The sequence below is a fragment of the Euprymna scolopes genome, chromosome 32, assembly GCF_053919585.1.
Source record: "Euprymna scolopes isolate OS-2025 chromosome 32, ASM5391958v1, whole genome shotgun sequence".
NCBI classification, from domain to species: Eukaryota; Metazoa; Mollusca; class Cephalopoda; order Sepiida; family Sepiolidae; genus Euprymna; species Euprymna scolopes.
In genome coordinates, this window is record NC_136513.1 from 88,218,492 (window position 1) to 88,239,970 (window position 21,479).

At 32.8% G+C, this 21,479-nt stretch overlaps 1 protein-coding gene across 2 annotated transcripts in view; it reads right to left on the reverse strand.

The window, feature by feature from the left end:
- Window positions 1–515: 515 nt before the first annotated feature.
- LOC145256472 (neo-calmodulin-like) overlaps window positions 516–21,479 on the reverse strand; it is a 94,278-nt gene continuing 73,314 nt past the window's right edge. For both annotated transcript variants that reach the window (XM_080115409.1, XM_080115410.1), the window contains exons 2-5: window positions 19,057–19,087; window positions 14,625–14,768; window positions 9,113–9,355; window positions 516–838 (exon numbers count right to left, since the gene is read on the reverse strand). In XM_080115409.1, the coding sequence (XP_079971535.1) occupies window positions 813–838; window positions 9,113–9,355; window positions 14,625–14,768; window positions 19,057–19,078 (435 nt within the window). In that variant the 5' untranslated portion in view covers window positions 19,079–19,087 and the 3' untranslated portion in view covers window positions 516–812. The remainder of the gene's footprint in view (window positions 839–9,112; window positions 9,356–14,624; window positions 14,769–19,056; window positions 19,088–21,479) is intronic.

Sequence of the window (21,479 nt, forward strand, 5' to 3'; positions counted from 1 at the left end):
ACTGTAATGGTGGAATTTTGCTGCTTGTTGGATTAATTGAAGGTATTTACATTGATGGGCTCCCCTTTTATGAATCACTTCCTAATACTCTGGGGGGAGGAATTCCATAGTATCATTGTCTACTTAACACTAATTTATCACAATGTAGTATCTGTTCTGATGCTACACTTCATTTTTTCTGTTCTTGATCAGTGAAAGAGAAATCCTTCATGACTGAGGCAATTTTTATTTTTGTTCCTATCCAGAGTATCCCTTTTTGGGGAGCTGGATTTTCCTCACATTAATAACCGACCTTGTGTCTAACTCTGCCCTCGTGGGAGGGGGGGGGGGCAAGTAAATAGAAACTCTTATTCTTGAGTGGCTTTTGAGCTTTGATAATTGGTGACATATTAAAAAAATGATCCAAATTTCTGAAACACAAAATCCACATATAATTCTGACAATATCTTTGCCATCCAATATAATTTGAAATATCGAGATCTGAAATAAAATTAAAAAAAAAAGAAAAAATTTTGGGTGTTTTTTTAAAATTTTTATTTTGTTCGATATATTGTTTTTTTTTTTTTTTTTTTTTTTTTTACAGCAGAATCCACATCATGGGTGGGATAGGGAGTGGGGAAGTCACAAGGATAGAGTTTCTTGAGAGGAGGATCAGAGAGATTTTCATCCCTTTCCCTCCATCACAAATCCTGTGTCCTTTGTTTTATCCTTCTTCATCTATCTGTCAACTAAGAATCCCACCCACCCCTCTAACGACATCCACTTTGGTAACCCTACCCTTAATAAACATCTTTATCCTCTCCATTCAGCTTTCAAGATTTCAAAATTCGTACAAACTCTGAAAAAAAATAAATAAATAAAAAAAGTAAAATAATTTTTTTATTTTTAAAATTAGATTAAATAAATAAAATAAACATTTTTAAATAAAAAAAAATATAAGGCCCTCTTGCACTTTAAGTAAATGGAAATTAGGAAGATAAAAAAGGAACAGCAATCGTCTTACACCGGTGGAAAGAATGCCATTGATTGGATAGAGAAATTATGACGTCATTTTATAAATAAAATGGATTGACAATATTAACAGAATTTTTTTTTAATAGATGATTTTTATTAATGCAGGATTTTTTAAAAACAATTTTTGAAGTGTCATTTTAATTAATTAGAAATGATAAAAAGAAACGATATTGAATGAAATTGACAATATTAGAAAACAAATTTTTTTTTTTAATAAATGATTGTTTTAGAAATAAATACACGCATGATAAAAAAAAGAAGGTCTATGAGATAAATATGAAGAAAGTAAAAAACTTTTTTGCGCATTTCAGGAAGCAACCATTTAAAGAAAACTGTTTACGCAGGGTCCATGTATTCCCTGAAGTACTTTTTTTTTTTTTTTATTTAGTATAAAACAGATTTTTTTTACCAACCAAACAAAGATAATTAGAACTGATATTGTTCTCTGATACATATATGCGGAAATATTCTTTTACAATACTTTCAATTGTTAAACTCTAACAGGACAGCTAATTAACGTTTTTTAATTTAAAATAAAAGTAAAATAGTTTACTATAAATCAGCGATCGAATTGTTACTTAAATGACTTTAACGCTTTTAAAAATGCTTCTACATTAATTATTTTTATATTATTATTAAATACTTATTAAATTCTTTTCCAATAATTTCAATTCTTAAATTCTATCTTAACTTTAAAAATTTAATACTAAAAATACTATTAAATATTAAATACTTAGTTATTAAATTCTTTTCCATTTCTTTTTCAACAATTTGAATTTTCAAATTTTATCAATATTTCATGGTAATGACGTCAATATTTCTTTATCCAATCAAATTGCATTCTTTCAACCGGTGTCAAACGACTGCCGTTCCTTTTTTATCTTCCTAATTTCCATTTACTTGAAGTGCAAGAGAGTAAAAAATAAAATAAAAACAAGTAAAGCAATAGTTGTCTCCCTTTGCGATTAGTACTATTTGAATAAACAAAGCGAGATGAGTACAATCGCAAGGGAGACAACTCTTGAATAAGTGGGAGTTTAAAATAAGGTCCTACTTTGTTATTGTTACGAAATTGGAAAATTAAATTTTAAGTGAAACCAATGGTATCTACTGAATTGTCATGTCGCAGTAATGAAGATATTCAAAAATTACGAAAAATGATAAAAAAATTTAAACAGTTTTCGAAGACAATTAGCGAAAATAAAAATTTGCTAAATTGGCCAAAATTTTTCAGTTTTCAGAAAAGATTTACCTCCCTTTTGTTACAAAACTTTCCGTGCATTTTTTTTTTTTTTTGCAAAGATCATTTTCGCTTATTGTCTTCCAAAACTATTTTCATTAATTGGCAATTCACTAGATACCATTGGTTTTAGTTGAAATTTCACTCCAATAATGCAGAACGTAAAATCAAAACCAGCAAGGGAGATACACATTTTAAAGCAAATAATGATATCTGATCTATGATCATAACTGAAGCATAACTAAACTAATGTATTTAATGTGAATTATTGTATGAGCATAACTGAACTAATGTAAAGGGAGATAACATTTTTTAAAGAATATAATGGGAGTTATCTACCCTACGACTAAAATTTTCATTTCTTTTTCTGTATAAGTTCAAAAATGTGCAAATTATCTATAATATAGATCTCACCTGTCTGTTTAAATGTATGTATGTTTGTCTGCCTCAAACTTTTGACAGAAGCAATGGATTTTCACGAGATAAGCGTCGTTTTAAAGCTCGACCCTTCAGACGACAAATATTGAAAAATTGGCTAAAAAATTAATTCCTTCACCCTCAACTGGGCACATCTTTACAGGTCGCTTTTTTTGCCGATATTTCCGAAAGTCATCTCCTTTTTTCGATTGACTAGCCTTAATTTAAACCTTCTCCACTTCTGGTTTGGTGATGGATGCAATGGCAAAGACATCACGTTTTTTTTACATTCTTTTCCTCCTTTGCAGTACGGCTTCGAGTCCGCCTGCCTAATACCACTTTTTTTTTTTTTTTTTTTTTTTTTGCTCAACACACACTTCCAAACATCCGGGCAACACCAGGCACCCAAGCTAGTTTTAAGTAAAACAAAAAAATTATGAACAGATTTGGAACATTTGCAAAATTATTAGATTATCACTGGGCAACAATTTTTTTGTTTTTTGAATGTTGTCTACATTTCTACAACTGATTTAAGGTATCTTTGCAATGCTGTATTAAAAAATGGCATCCATTTCAGTCCGCTGGGTTTTTGTGCTAAGTTGATTTAAAAAAAACAAAAAAAAAAAAAACATCAGATCTTGTGACAAAATCCATTTCATTTTTTTGGCATTATCAACTATTTTTTGTTAACACATATCAATCAAAATATGTTTTTTTAAAAGAGAAAAATGATTACCTGATAGAAACGTCGATTACTGTAAACTGAATGGTGGGCATTGATAAAGGTAAGTGTATGTAAATTGCATTTTCAAACTTCGGAGTTTGAACTTCTGTTTCTTCAAACTCTTGGAATGCTCAGTGTCTTGTCTTACTGCTTGTTCTATGATAATAGTGTGAATTTAAGTTTGAAATGAAAAATATAAATATTTCCGTTTAACACATAATATGTACCAGACATTGCTCGATATTAAATGTAACATTATATCCTTTAAAATAAAAAAAATAAAAAACGAAGTAAAAAAAAAAAATCAGAAAGAAATTGAGATATACGCATGCAAGTATTGTTTTTTTTTCTGATCAAGTAAGTAAAAAAAAAAAAAAGGTATTCGAGCTGAGATCGTAACCAAAGCCTTTAGATAGTGATTCAAGTACAGTAATCATCAGGCCACCATAACACATACTGAGCATTCCAAGAGTTTCTCTTTAGATTCCAACAGTAGTCAGCCGTCATGACCGAGTCCCAAGTCTCCATCTCTTTCAAGTCCTGATGGAATTTTCCCCCCTGCTCGTCACTTATCGAACCCAGGTTCTCAGTAAAGTGCTCCATATATTTTATTTATTTATTTATTTTTTTAATTCAATTTTCACCCCAAACAAGGCACAGTGCCACTTTGAAGCAGGGGGCTACTATTAGGGAATTAATTAGCGGGGTCATTATGAAGGGAGAAGAGTAGAAAGATGTTTGTTAACATTACACTTGAACTTCTGCATATCATTGCAGTTGGGAAAGCAGAATCCCGGAAGGGAGTTCCAAAGACCCGCAGTTCTGGGGAAGAAACTATTGGAGTAAAAGGATTTCTTGCACCTAGGGATCTCTACTGTAAAGGGATGAGACTTAGTAGCTTGTCGGGTTTGTCGGGGGTAGTTACGTCGGGGAGGTACAAGTGTTTGCAGTTCGTCAGAGCATTCACCATTAAAGTATTTGTAGAACAGGCAGACAGGCAGAGGGATGCAACATCTCGTCGATGGGACAGAGGTTGAAGCCTAGATGACAGTTCAGGACCTATCAGGTTGGCGACTCTCTTTTGAACCTTGTCCATGTCCTGAATATAGGTAGAGCATTTTATCGCTTATGTTGCGGCCCAGGTTTTAGAAAGCAGTCAGGATATCATTGCCAAGTTCTTCACTGAGGATCTGAGGATCATTAAAGATGTCAGTTTTCAACTTTTCCATGATCAAAGCCTGGCACAAGTAAATGAAGCAGTCACCATCCTTGTCCAGAGCCTGCTTGATTAAGCCGGACTTGATGTTCAATAGTGGGAACAGTATTCTGTCTCTGTCCGCCAGAGAATCATTGATGATGTCCCTTTATTCGCGAGGCTACCTGCACAGGCCATTTCTTTTTTGCATATGCTGAGCACTAATTTTAAGAAGATTTCAAGGTTTTGTGACTTCAAACAATCACCCAGAACTATTGGACCTAAATACATCTTGTCATTAAAATAATCATTTCCAATCAAAACAATTATTCAACATGGAATTTTACCCCCCACCAACTTCTAAAATGCTCCTCGCATGCACACATAGTTAAAAAAAAAACTAGACCTAATTGAGCAAAACCAATGTGATTTGGAATTCAGTGCATCAGATTTGTTTTAAATCGGCTGAAAAAAAAAAATGGAGACAACAAATTTGTTGTTAACCAATGTTATAATTTGAGCTCTGGTGGTCTATACACTACTGAGCTACAACTTTTGTGTGAATTAAAAAAAAAAATATATATATATATATATATATATATATATATATAAATATATATATATATATATACACACTAGATAATGTACCTGACATTGCCTGATATTAAATGTAATGTTACATTCATTTAAAAAAAAAATGACGTAAAAAAATCAGAAAGAAATTGAGACATATGCATGCGAGTGTTGTTTTTTTTCTAATCAGTTCACTTTTTGAAAGTAAAAAAAAAAAAACGGTATTCGAGCTGAGAGCATAACCAAAGTACATCAGGCCAGTACTCTTAACACATACTAATTCTTAACATAATGTGAACTATTCACGCAGTCATGAAACAGTTGACAAAGAGATAAAAATCAAATAATCTCCAAGTATCAATCTTTCAATTTTGACCTCTTAGCAGCCCTTTTTTCTGGATGAAAACCGATTAACAAGTTTTCCACATGTCTGAATATCCTATAATCCAAATTTCAAGTCTGTAGATCAAAAATTCATTGAGTATATAGGTTGAGAAGTGTCCTTACACTCACACTAATATATATATATATATATATATATATATATATATATATTATTATACATACATACTAGCATACAATCAATGAAATCATCCATTCGTCAATAAAATTAGTTCAAAATACATTGTTTCACTCATTTTTCAATCAAATCGATTGATTTCTGGCTCTAGTTGGCAACCTATGTGGTGCACCTGGAGGAAACTTCACATGTTTCTTACAGTGACTTAGTTCACAATACATTGTAATCTACATTGCACTGTTGATTTAATAAAATTATTTTTATATAATGAATTAAAGTTTAAAAGAATGAAGTCAAGTATCATGATTCAATTGTGCTCTAAACAGAAACATTCATTTCGAACACACCCCTGTAATATAAAAAAAAACTTGATTTTATATGCAGCGCCTTTCTGCTTGTGTGGTTATACTTCTCGAATGCATTTGTGATGTTAGGCTGTGTAAGGTGTTAACATTACTCAAAATCACCTGTTCTTTTTTTCAACAGATCATTTCGATTATCGATACTTATCCAAGAACACTGCCAGGCACAAAGTACTTTCACATGGAATTTCATAAAAACTGTCCCAGCCGTTTTTGAGTACATAGAAAACGAACTCGCAAAGTTCCTTTTATATAATCTAATATATAAAAGACTATATGTCTGTCTGTCTCCATATTTTTTAACTGTCTCCTCCGAAGCAAAAAGTATCAGAGTGGCGCTAAGGTCCTCAAATGATTGGATTTTTTTATGGATTGTACTTTAGCAGTTTTTAAGGAGTCAAAAATGGGTCAAAATTGAAAAAAAAAATTGTTATTCATTTTGTACATTTATCTTAGTTTTTTTTTTTTTTTAATCAATTCAAATGCGTGTCACGTTGGTACAGTGGTAACGTCACCAGCTTTGAATGCTACAGTTTTGGTTTCAATATCAGTTGATGGCACCAAAATGTTTTTGTTTAGTTTGGAAATCATTACCTTATAATAATATATACGAAATCTGGACAAATTAAAATATCATATTTAAGAGTATTTTACGACCAAGCAAAGTAACCTCCACCTCAGCAGTAGATATATATATATATAAGTAAATTCTTGGTACAGCAAAATGGAAGGAGAAATTTCAGAGGAAACATAATTTAATTTAAATAAAAAGATCAAAGAAACAAAAAAACGGGCAGGTGGAATTGTTAAAATTTCCTTAAGGCCTTATCGTCTGACCCTCTAAGAGGAAACGTCAGAATGATAAATTAAAAGCTAAGAATCGAATGAGGAAAGAGGGAAATTGGTTTCAGTTGGAAAACCAGTGAGAGAGAAAAAAAAAATTATAATTCTCACTGTTCAGGTGGTTTTAAATCAGTAAATATTTCCAACTGATGTTCAAAATCTTTTGTCTACACATGTGTACATATATATGTGTGTGTGTGTATATATATATATATATATATATATATATATCAATTTTTATTTATTATTAGATGGCATAAGAATATCATGAGATGAGAACAGTGTTCATCTAAAAAATTCCAAAATACAGCCAATTTTTATTTTTTTTGTTGCACCATGTTATTGGCAATATAACCTACTTCACAGAAATTGCTTTAAAAATTACTTAGTCTGATCAAGAAGATTGGTAATATGAAACTTTTAGATAATCACCTTAAAATAAAAATCTGATGGAAAAAAAAAATGCTTTAATCAAGTTAAGATTGTTGTTCATAATTCTTCTTTTTTTTTTTATTTGAAAATATGGATATTTATTGTGGAAAAATCAACAGCTAATTAATGAAAACTTTCACAATCTGAAGTCAAAAAAAGGTCATATGACATATCTTTTCCATTACATAAAAGGAACTTTGTTTATGTGTGTATTTGTGGGTTCGTTTCCTATGGACTCGGAAATGGCTGGGACGATTTTTATGAAATTTTGCACAATGATAATTTATGTGCCTTAGATAGGTTCTCTATCAGAATATCTTCGGTATGAAATTTCACACAAATGTACTTTATGTATCTGGCAGTGTTGTTGGATAGGGTTTGTATCAGAATGTCTTTGATAATTATTGATAATCAATAACTGAAAAAATCTTATGAAATAAAGAACAGGTGACTTTGACCAAAGTTAACACCTTACACAGCCTAACATAACAAATGCATTTGAGAAGTTTTATTACCACACAAACTGAAAGGCGGGACATATATAATCAACATTGGATTCTTAAATATGACAGAGGCGCATTCTAGATAAATATTTCTGTTTAAAGCACAATTGCACCATGATACTTGATTTTTTTCATTTTAAACTTAAATTCAAACTATTATCACAGAACAAGCAGTAAGGCCAGACATATAATATCAACAGTAGGTTCTTTGATATGACAAAGGTGCATTCGAAATGAATGTTTCTGTTAAGATTACAAATAAAACATGACATTTAACTTTTGCATTTTAAACTTTAATTCAAGCCATTAGAAAAATAATTTTATAAAATCAACAGTACATTCTCTACAGTGCAATGTAGACTATAATGTATTGTGAACTAAAGCTGGTTTCTGATTGAAAAAAATGGGCGATTTCACTGATTTTAATAGCAATAACAATTTGGGAGTGTGAAACATTTGTTGATCATCATTGAATCCTGGGCAATGTCAGGTTTTCCTGCTAGTCATTCATAAATAGTGTATTTAATCATAAACATAACTTAAAATTATATATAGAAGAATAACTTGTATGTTAGACTGAAGAATATAATAAGAGTTGCCTACCTTACAACTAAAATTGTATTTCTTTTTCTGTATATTTTTAAACAAAAATTGCTAACTACAAATTAAAAACTAAAGTGGTTTTTACTCGATCTTAGGAAATGCAAGGTAGGTAAAACTAATCTTCAGGGTTCTTGTCCAGAATTCACCCTATATTACAAAAAACAAAAATAAAAGAAAAATCTCTATGATGCACATGCTCATGATAGACCGAAAAGGTCATATTCCAAAAATCACATAAATTAAGCAAGCAGGTTTTTTTACATAAAAAAAATAAAAATAAAATTTTATGAGGGAGAATATCTGGCTAAGCCAGCTATAAGCAATAAAGGGAGATAATTCAATTTAAATCCAAAATATTAAAATTAGTGTAATGAGTCGGATTTACTATTAATTACGTTAAATTGTTAAGAAATTGATATTCTATATAAAAAAAACTGCTTGATCAATTTACGTAATTTTTGGAATATGATCATTTCATTTTGTCACTAGTACATACGCCAGAAGATTTTTCTCTATTTGTTTTTTAATATAAAGGAAATTTTGGACAAACCACCACCTTTACCATTATTTTTTTTTATTCAAGACAGTTAAAAAAGATTTATTTGTAATGCTTAATGGAAATACGATGCCGAGTGACGCCCCTTCAAACATTGTATACTTTTCGAGAGACTTGAAACAAATAGTACCTTCATAATTGACACGACCATCAACAGTAATGTCAGCTTCCCGAATCATCTCATCGACCTCTTCGTCAGTAAGCTTCTCACCAAGGTTGGTAAGGACGTGACGTAACTCAGCAGCCGAAATGAAACCATTGCCATCTCTGTCAAACACACGGAATGCATCCTTTAATTCTTCGTCTGTTTCTTGCGTGAACTGCTGCTTGGCGATGATACTAACCACGTCTTGGTCGGAGAGTTTGCGATTACCTGACAGAACACAAAATAAAGAGAAATTAAAATTTTGGTACTTGTGCAGGATTTGAACCAGACGTAACTAACTGGTTGCTTGGCTTTACTCAAAACAGGATGACAACCGCTGGCTTTTGACAGGCACATTGCTACTCAAGGAAAATGCTGAAGAAGAAATTTAAAAATACAAAAAAAAAAAAAAATCACCAGAAAAAATATATTACGAAAATAAAAAAGAAACGACCATAACAATTTCTCTTTTATTCTTGTTACAATTTTTTTTAAGTGAATAATGTTTATTTTGCAACCATTTGTTTTTTTGTCAAACAAAATTAATAAGAAAACCATTTTTTTGTTTTTCAATTTTTTAAAAAAGTTTTTAAAAAGCACTTTATGTGTTTTGCATGTATTTTTTTTTTTTTTTTTTGCATTTTTTATTTATTTTTGTAACTAATGTAAAGTAAACTTTTGATTTTTGTCTTTTTTTTTTCTTTTCAATTTTTTTCTGTAAGGTGTGGGTAAGGCAACCATTTTTTTTTGGTTGTTTTTTTTTTACAGCCAGGATATTTCTTTAGGATTAGGTAGACTTTTCTACCATCGCATTTTTTCTTTGCTGCCATTAATCGTTTTGTTTAGCAATATGAAACGACATCTTCCGGCATCTGCAACTCCTAGGTGGATATATTCATCTCGTTATAGGTTATTAGGAATGGCTGTTTGAGGGGGTGTTGTTCATGGGCACAAAATAAAAAATACAACTTAATTGTTTTTTTTTTTTGCTTTTTCCCAGTAAAAAAAAAATCTATATATCCATAAAAGTGAACATGTCTGTGTGTGTGTCTGTGTACATTTCCCTACGCGATAACTCTGTCAATTTTAAGTCTACAGACTCGAAATTAGATATACAGGGTACTGAGATTTGGAAAATCTATGTGATCGGTTTTCGGCCAGAAATTTGGCTGTTAAGGGGTCAAATTTCAACGATTTGACCTTTGAGAACTCTGCCATACTACCCCAACAATTTTGGGTCTAAACACTTGAAATAAGTTTCTTGGACATGAATCTAACTTAATAACTTGATTTGAGCCCAAAACAATAAATGTTAAGAGGTCATAATAGAGGTCAAAGTTTTTAAAAAATTGACCCCTGCAGTCTCTACCAAATTAAAAAAAATTGATGTTTTTAGTTTTTTTTTTGCTCAACATACACCTCCAAACACCTAGGCAACTGAAATGCTAGTAATTAAAAAAAAAAATTGTTACGGTAGATCATTGTTTCTTTTTTTACTTTAGTGTTTCTTTTTCCGTTAATTTTATTATATTTAAAGGTTTCCTTCAGTGTTTTTTTAGTAGCGTTTGTTACACTTTCATAATAGGTGAACGGCAGCAGTTGACATCATGTTCCGAGCAAAGTCAATCGGATGTTGAGTTACCTGTGGTTCAAATTGTGCACAAGTATCGTTAACATCTTTTTTTCTTTTTTTTTTTTTAAAATCAAAATTTTAATAGAAATATTTAAAATATATAATCAATGACCGATCCTTGAACAGTATTGGGTATGTTGATTTTCTCTTTTTCTATGGAAATTACTCCAGACAAGGCATGAAGCCAGTTGGTGTAAGAAACTCAAAATATTACTTCAAGGTAAAAATCTATAATGCATAATAGTACTGTCTTTTTTTTTTTTTTACAAACGAGTCATCACTTATTAAAGCCTGGAAGCCACTCAAGGATAAGGGTTATGGAGTGTACGGTAGTCAATGGGACAATATCGTAGTAATTGTTAGTAGTGGAAATTTTGTAAATTGGATTACTTAAGGGGGAACAGCTCATCAAGAACTTGTTCACATTGGACTTGAAGACAACCATATTGTAGTCAGCTAGAAAGCAGACAAACGGAAGAGAGTTCCACAAGCGTGCAGTTCTAAGAAAAAAGCTTTGTTCATGGAATCTACGTTTAGGTTTAGGCACAGATAAAGAGTGGGGGAAATTAATGCTATTGCTTACTTTTTACTTTGTGGTTTGAAATGCTACCAAAATTCAAAACAAGTTACTCTTCTGTGTTTAAACGCCTTAAAAATTGGTACAAACCTGTATTTGTGCAGCCTGTAGGGTCCTATGTAGTCAACAAGAATGAAGACAAAAGAAAAGAAAATGGTTGCTTGCGATATTGTCACCTAATATGCGAATGAAATGCTTCCGATTTGAAATAAAAAGCCCAGGTTGATTTGGTTGGTTAGTTGGTTATTTTACGGCATATCAATCCATTTCAGGTTATTTAATGCTGAATCTAGTGATTTTGAAGAACAATTTTTTAATAGAGTATATTTGTTTAAGTCGGTTTCTATTTAACCCATAGTTGGGACCCTAACAGGTATTACCAGTCCGGGTCAGAGTGGACCTGGGAGCAATGGCAATTAAAGGGTGGCTAAAATTCTATTTGTTCAATGGTGTATGAAGTTATATAAAGGAGTCTTGCAATATTAAATCACTAACGTAATGCCAAAAGTACGGCACAATCACGTTGACACACTGGTTCTTGCCAGATCACCGAAGTCAAGCAATGTTGAGCCTGGCCAGTGCCAGATGGGTGACCATTTGGGAAGACTAAGCACTGTATATACCTTCTGGGAAGGTTGGGCATGCGACCAGCACCCTTTTTTTTTAATCGAACAAATGGTTGAAACCATTGGCAAAAGGGAAAATATGGTGGAAAAAAAAAAAATGAAATCTGCTTCATTCGAAACCTTAACCCTGATCTAATAATTATTTTTTAAAAAACAAACATTTTCACCTGGTCAAAATGATAAGACCACTTTAATAAAATCGGTTAGTTTTGAAAAAATGAATACAAAAAGCTTTCTATGTTACTAAAAGCAACTTGTTAGTGGATAAAAAAACATCTTACTAAATTATAAAAATAAAGGGAAACCATTATCAGAGTTTGAGAGAGGAAGGATATTTGAGCTTAAGGGGGTGGACTCTCCCATAAATTCATTGCAAACGAAGTGAATCATAGTTTTTTTTAAGAAATCCAGATCAATATGGGCACAAAAAGAGTCCAGGTCGACCAAAAAAAATAACCCCACCACTGGATCGCTGTATCAGAAGAAGTTAAAAAAAACAAAAAAACTCCAGTATGAGCTCAAGTCGATTGAAAAGCCAAACAGCAGCAGAATGTAGTCCTAAAACCATCAGAAGGCATCTGAAAATGAAGGGTTTAAATCATTTAAAGCGACTGCAGAAACCACGTCTTCTTGAACAGCACAAAACTAACCGACTTAAATATGCCGCCAAATACCAGACTTGGGATGAAGAGAAGTGGGAAAATGTAATTTTCTCCGATGAGAAAAAGTTTAATCTAGATGGTCCAGATGGATTTCAATACTATTGGCATGATAAAAATTTGCCCAAAGAGATGTTTTCAACTCGGCATAGTGGAGGAGGGTCTTTAATGATCTGGGGTGCTTTCTTGTCAGCTGGGACCCTAAAGTTGCAAGTAGTGAAAGGCCGGCAAACATCATTGAAGTACATTTCAATGCTTGAAAATGCTTCTATCAGGACTGAGGGTCCACATCTGTGTGGAAGAAATTGGATTTTCCAGCAAGACAACGCTGCGATACACACTTCTCGACAAGCACGAGAATACTTTTCTTCAAATAATATTGAATTGTTAGATCATCCAGCATGTTCTCCGGACCTCAATCCCATTGAAAATCTTTGGGGATGGATGACAAAAGAAGTGTTCAAGGATGGAACCCAGTATGATTCGATAAAGGAATTTTCTGATTCAGTTTTCAATACATGGGATAAAATTCCTTCGCAACTGATAAAAAACTTAGTCGCAAGCATGCCGAAGAGAATTTTTGAAGTAATTCGTAATAATGGAGGATATACTAAATACTGAGACACTTTTTAGTAATTTATAATTGCCTTTTGCTAGATAAATTATCAGTGGTCTTATCATTTTGACCAGGTGAAAATGTTTGTTTTTAAAAAAATAATTATTAGATCAGGGTTACGGTTTTGAATGAAGCAGATTTCATTTTTTTCCATCATATTTTCCCTTTTGGCAATAGTTTCAACCATTTGTTTGATTAAAAATTCGATAATATGCGTAAACGCTGACTTTCGTAAGTGGTCTTATGATTTTGACCAGGACTATATGTATGTATATATGTATATATATATATATATATATATATATATATATATATATATGCACCCCAACAAACATGCAGTATTACACATTTAAAAAAAAAAATTTTTTTACATAGGTATCACCACTTCTCAAGGCCAAGAGGCCACTCGAGGATAAGGGTTAAAGAGCGTACAGTAGTTGATTGGACAATATAGTAATCTTTAGTAATGGAAATTCAGTAAATTTGTTAAGTGGAACGGCTCATCAAGAACTTGTTTATATTGGACTTGAAGACAACCATATTGTAGTCAGCTGGAAAGAAGACAAATGGAAGACAGTTCTAAGAAAGAAACATTTCTCATGGAATCTACATTTAGGTCTAGGCAAAGATAAAGAGTGGAGGAAATTATTGATAGGGCTATCTATCTCAGAGACCTGTAGAAACACAACTGACCTTCCTGCATGCTTTGCTGTAGGATAATATAGATACTGGTATCATTTAGGTTAGATCATAGAGTCACTTCATTAGATAAACTAAGTTGCTTATCTGAGGGGACATTAAATATTCAAAAACCACATAAACACAATATAAAACCTCGTATGCAAAATTTACTATTTCAAAGGTTAGCCAATTTCTTAAGAGCTCCCTTTTCTCATAATTAAATAAGTAAGTCTTCTTGGTCTGTGCTGCAACGGTGGGATTTTCCCATTATTTATTGCGGACTTTTATCCTCATCTTTTTAGTTATTGTTTCATGACGTTTCGGCCAACTATTCCTCTGGCCTTCGTCAGGTGGTAACCGCGACTGAATAGGAATAGGAACTCCGAATCTCCTAACTGCATCCTCAGCAATTACTGCCTTCCATAGTTGTTGTTGTCTCACAACGTTTTTGGCCAAGTAAGCCTCTGGCCGGCTTTGGGTAGGATTGAAACCGCTATCTTCAGACAATACTCACCTGAAACTGTAGAGATTCAACGTCTTTATCCACTGCGCCACGAAGGAATGAATTCCAATTAAATAATATATACAACCAAACAAGTTTAAAACACGCAAACTCTTTAAGAGAGGTTTTCTTTTAATGAAGAACAGACCTGACAAATGAAGACAAACATTCATTTAAAAAATTTTTTTTTTTTACCAACTTACCATCCCGATCAATTGAACCCACAAGTGATTTCACCTCAGCTTCGGTGGGGCTGTATCCCATAGCCCGCATCACGGTTCCAATGTCTTGGGAACGAATGTAACTGTCGCCATCTTTAGCAAAAACCACACACGCCTCTCTGCACACTGAAAATGATAAAAAATAAAAATAAATGTTTGTATTTAAACTAGCCTGGGTGCCTGATTATTGCCCGGGTGTTTGGAGGTCTGTGTTGAGCAAAAAAAAAAAAGTGGTAGTAGGCAGCCAGGCTTGAACCCGTGTTGCAAAGGCAGAAAAAAAAGTGAAAGAAAATCTGACATCTTACCGCTACTCTATGACGCGACCAGAAGTTTGGAACGTTAAAATAAGGCAAAGTCAATCCAATCGATATGATGACTTGCAAAAAATGGCTCGCAAAAAATCGACCTCTCTTTGTAGAAATCTGCCCAGTTGAGGGTGAAGGAATTAATGTTTTTGATCAATTATGCAAGTGCCAATGATGGTTTCATTTCGCTAAGAACTTGCCATTTTTTTTTTCAGGTACCAACATCAAGCAATATAGTTTGGACTGGTATACATTGTGCTTTTACTGTAGAAATGTTTTTGAAGAATGGTTAATCTGTAACTGCAAAGCAAAGAACTTTCCGAGTTCATTACAAGTTAGGATGGCATGATGCTGTTCCAGATAAAAAAGCAATACAGCTATGGGTTGCAAATTACAGGTTCGGTATTTAAAAAGAAGGCCACCTGGAAGGCCTCGAAGTACTTGAACACAGACAGTATTCAAGTTGTGAGACTTTCGGATACTCAGTCTCCTATATGTTCAGCTTGCAAACATGCTTTGGATTTGGGATTGTCTGATCGAATTTAAAAAAAAATGTTTAACTGTGAATGGTATTTTTTATACCATCCACAGTAAAAAACAAAAAGAAAAAGAAAAACAAACCACTCAGGTAAATAAAAAAAAAAATTATTCATTTATTTATTTATCTGCTCATAACGACTGCACATTCCTGCATTGTAAGCCTTCAAAAACACCTTGAATAAATTACAATATATTCTTAATCTTTAACCCATGGATTTTCTAAAACAAGCTCTTTTCATCAGACAATAAAAATAAGTAAATCAGATATGGTCATAAAAACGTTAAAATATTCCGGTAATCTGGTAGAAGGCTAACACCGCTGAGCACTAACTCACCCCATTCCTCACATTTAATACGAAAGTTGTCTATTTTCAAGCTCTCTATGTGTGACATATGTAAAAACAGGTGCCTTCAGTCTTTGACAGACTATGGATACCCGTGCATGAAATTTTTGTGGCAGGAGGCACGCAATCTCCAACCACACCTAAGCTGAGTCGACATTGTTAAATACCAGTGGAAAGTGAAGTGTATGTACAGGACAACTGGAAACAGATGCCGAGATAAGCGGAGAGAACAAACAGCGCCTAGAATTTCCAAATGGTCACCCATCTGGTATTAACCAGGCTCAACATTGCTTAACTTCTGGAATCTGATGAAAACTGGTGTGTCAACGCAATTATGATATTTGCAATCAGTATTGACGTCCTAATCACATTCTTGTAAGGAAGAACCTAAATGTACTCAGATTCCTTACTCAAATAAACAGACTGGTAGACAAACAAACAAACAAACTAAGAGATAGATAGATACATACATACATACATACATATATACATAAAAGGCTTCCTTCAGGTGTCTTGACAGACTATGGACACCTCTCCGGAGTCGACATTGTTAAATACAGCAGCTAGAATTCCCAAATGGTCACTCATCTGGTACTAACCAGGCTCAATGTTGCTTAACTTCGATGATCTGATGAAAACCGGTGTGTCAACGCAATTATGACATAAGTGATACACAACATAATCATGTTAATACTCCAGTTCTCACTAGATCATCAAAGTTAAGCAACATTGAGTCTAGTCAGTATTAGAATGGTGATCAGTTGTGAATACCAGATGCTAACTATGAGAGGGTAGTGTGACATCTATATATCTATAAAAGTGAAATTGTGTGTTTGTGTACAATTCCCTACTAATTTTCAGTTTATAAACTCTAGATTTGACATACAAGGTATTGAGATTTGGGAAAATCTTTTTTATCGGTTTTCGGCCAGAAATTTGGTTGTCAGGGGGTCAAAGTTCAACGATTTGACCTTAGAAGACTCTACCAAACTCCTCTGCCAATTTTGGATCTAAACACTTGAAATTTTAGATGTATGTTACTTGGACATGGATCAAATTTTTTAATTTGATTTGAGCCCAAAACAATAAATGTTAAGGGGTCAAAATTGCGATTTCTACCAAATTACTCAGTCAATTTTTGATCTAAATATTTGAAATTTTACATAAAGTGTGTTCAGACATAGGGCAAGCTTTTTAATCGATTTTTGGCCGAAAATTTGGCTGCCAAGGGGTCAAAGTTCAAAAGATTTGACCTTTGCAGTCTCTAGCGAACTATTCAGCAAATTTTGGGTCTAAATATTTGAAATTTTACATGAAGCATATTCAGACATGCAGCAAGCTTTGTAATCAAATTTTGGGCAAAATTTGGCTGCCAAGAGGTCAAAGTTGAAAGAGTTGACTTTTGCAGACTCTACCAAACTCTTCCACCAATTTTAGATGTAGATTACCTAGACATGAGTCAAACCTTTTAATATATATATATATATATATATATATATGCACAGAAAGTTATGAACAGTACATAGGGCCCGAGCAAACTGCTAGTTTTTATAAAACAACAAAAAAAAATAATAATAATAATATAAATAAAATAAAATGCTGTCATCTACCTCAATGATTATTTTTGACTCCGAGTCAAATATAATCATTAAAAAGAAGGAACCATATCTTGCTTGTTACCGTCTTCCTGTCTGCAATGCAGAAACCAAAAGTGAAAAAAAGCAGACACTCTTGACTTTAACCACTAATGTCATCAAAATTATTTCCCCTGGCCAGTAGCAGATGAGTAAACTTGGGGCGGTGGGGGGGGGGGAGCAAAAGGTGCAAAAACCAATGTGGCAGTAGACAAGTTTATCTACTGTTCGGCTTCTGATTTCTGCTGAACATTTAACTGGAGTATTAGACATGCTTAAGTGGATAAGAAAGCCATTCTTAACGCAGAAAATGAGGGAGGTGCTTTCACATTATCTGAGAGAAAGATAATCATTAATAAGAAGGAACCATACCTTGATTGTTATCGTCTCCCTGTCTGCGATGCAGAAACTGGAAGTCAAAATGTTCAGACAATCTTGACTTTAACAAAAATTATCTCCCCTGACCAAGATATACATGCAACTGAGGGGCATTTGTGAATTTATAATTCGAGAAAGGAACTTGGCTTCAACTCAATTAATGCAAAGTTCCCAACCCAAATATTCCAAAAGCAAGAATAAAAATTATGTTTAAGTGTTATTCGCTAGGGGCGAAAGAGCATGGGTTCATCGTTAACTCCCTGGTCCTTGACTTTTCAGCTAGGATCAAAGTGTAGTATCTATTCTGATGCTGAAATGAAGGAGAATTCCTTCTAGAGATTGTCTTCAAGTCCAACGTAAGTAAGTTCATGGTGAACCATCCCCCTAAGTAACTCAACTTACAAAAATTCCACTACTTATGTTTACTACGCTATAATCACATTGACTAATGTATACTTATTAACCCTTATCTTCGAGTGGCCTCTGGGCCTTAATAAGTGGTGATTCCTGTGTGTAAAAAAAAAGACTAAAGCAATTTTTATGTTTGTTCCAATCCAGAGTGCTTTTTTTGGGTGGGGGGGAGAGGAGGGGGAAGGAGTTGGATTTTTCTTCACATTCAAAACTGACCTTGTTCCTAACTTTGCCCTCGTTAGGAGTCAAATAAATAGGAAGGCCGTATATTTCTGTCAGTATCGAACCAAAAATGCCTTGCTGCATCACAACTCCTCTATACAGCTAGACATGTTTCATGCTGAGATTCAAAACTTGACCGCTTGGCCAACAGTCGGGATATATTAACATTACCTAATTTCACTCACTACAAAATTAAGAGAAATAATGTTTTTTTAAGATCACTGAAGTTAAGCAATGTTGAACCTAGCTAGTACTAGATGGGTAACCATTTGGCAACAACAGGCGCTGTATGTGGAAGAACATCGATATCTCCCTGCAAGAGCTGCAAAACTTAACGTCGTTATCTCCCCTAACAATGATATACATATGACTGGGAATCGCTTGTGAATTTGATATTTTTTAGAAACTTCCTTTTTGGAGGAAGTTGGCTCAACCCACCCAGGATGAATGGCACACCAGGTTTGTGTGACGATGCCATTCTAAAAGAAGCAGGTTCATAAGTTTTGTTCATAGATATTTGAATAGCCAATGAGTAGGTACAATAGAAAATGTTTTGTTATGAATAAAACATGAAACTCACATTCCATTTTTTCTCGATTCATCTTCGTCACCTGGAAAAGAGAAAAAGATTAAATTCAAAAAAATAATTTAATAGATTAATTTTAATTTTAAACTGTAAAAAAAATATGAGGTAAATATTTAAAAAAAAAAATATATATCATATATATAGATATATTTTTTTATTATTTATTTATTATTTTTTTTTGTTTTTAAATAATAATAAAAAAAATAATAATAAAAAAAAATTTAAAAAATAATAAATAAATAAAAATGTTATATACGTCCAAATTAAAAAGGGCGACTTTCTAAGTAAATAAAAAAAATTAGCTCCGAGGCGGAGCCAATATTAACCGTATGTATCGCTTGAAAAATGAAAAAAAAAAAAAAACAATAACAAAATCTATATATATATATATATATATATACACACACACACACAAACTCATAAAATTGTGTTTATTTGTGGAAATCCTTTTTATATTTATTTAAAAAGAAACTACAACTTTGTTATATATGGGTCGTAGAATTGCAAAAGATCTAGCTAATTTGCATATTCTTTTAAACATTCATTTTAATTAACTTCCTATCTGTTTTGGGGTTTACTTATTGGTATATGCATGTGTACCCAGTATAGCTATTGGTTTATGTTTTAATTTTCTGCCTTGCAGCAAACATGGATTCATAGCTCAGCCATTAACGTAAAAGTAAATCGTAAGCTAAACGTTTTGGTTTTGACTTTCGGCACACACGACGGATCCTCACGAGATTGGTATCGTTTTCAAGTTTGAACCTTTGGACGGCATATCAAAAAACTGACCAAAAACATTTGTTCCTTCACCCTCAACTGGGCAGTTTTGTACATGGAGGTATCATTTTTAGCCGATATTTTAGCAAGTCATTATCACTGTTGGACTGATTTTGCTTAATTTCAAGGCTCTCGACTTCCGGTTGCGCAATGGAGACATCGGCTAAGACAGTTTTTTTTTTCCTCCTTTGTGTTACGGGTTCGAGTTTGCCTGCCTACTACCACTTTTTTTTTTTTTTTTTTTTTTTTGAAACACCTCTCTCCACCCAAACTGCCTACTGTTGTTTTGACCCCCACCCCGCTACTACCACTTTTTTGGGGGTGGGGGGAGGGTTCCTTACTACACCATCTACACACACCCGAGCAATGCTGGGTACACCCGCTAGTATAATACTAAATACGAAATCTGCATTAATCAAAATATCATATTTAAGCATATTTTACAACCGGCCAGTCTGCTAGTACATATATATGAAATGAAGGATGAGAATTCAATGTTAAATAAAATTTTATCACATCATCAAATCAATAAGTAAAAAGAAAAAAAAAAACTCTTCAGGCCATGGCATTTTGAAGCCTAATGCTTCTCATCAGAAGAGAAAAGGCTAAGTTTATATATTCACAAAACTGTTGGCATAAGGATATTAGCTTAGAAATAAAATAGAGATAAGTATATGTACATAAAAGTATGAAGGATGTTGATGATAGAAATAAAAAAAAAGGGATAAATAGGGACACATAATAATATATGTACATAAAAGTATGAAGGATGTTGATGATAGAAATAAAAAAAAGGGATAAATAGGGACACATAATAATATATGTACATAAAAGTAGGAAGGATGTTGATGATAGAAATAAAAAAAAAAAAAAGGGATAAATGGGGACATATAATAACAGAAAATAATGCAAAGTACAATGAAAAAAAAATACCGGAATAAAAACATTTTTTAAATAAAAGGTAAAAAATGATATTAAAAAAAACAAAAAAAAACAAAGGTGAAAAACGGTAATATATACCGTAAGCTGAGAGGAACTCTAGTCACCTAGGGTAACAGACCCAAATACTCCTCAAAGTTAATGACAAGTTTTCAGGCCACAAATACCAAGTACCCAAAATTGGGGTGCTTCAGGCCACCTGGGGTGACTTGAGTCATTAATAAAATAAAAATAATAATGCATAAATAACTCTGCAGTAAATATTTGCTGCTGCACCACAATGTGTCTATAAAATTATGAAATCGTATAGAACGTGGAAATTATGTTTAAAATACAGAGATAATATATTATTTATGCATTATTATACACCTGAAGAAGGTCAGAGGTTACATCGAGCATAACGTTGTGAAAATAACACTCAAGATGAGAATAGTAGTTGGAATAATCCAAATAATATGAGCTGAAATCTTAACGAAATATCTTTGAATGCGGAAACCAACTAACATAGCCAATAAATTATAATTGTGGTATTGTGTCCAGAGATTACTGCAGGAAATGAAACGAGATAATTTCTTAAATTTGCCCAACACGTTAAACTGAATATTCCCTAATTCCTTAATTCCAGCACATTTAATTTGTTGGTCTCATGGTTTTTTACCAATTTGCTGTTTTCATTCCAAAAGCTTATTTAAAAAAAA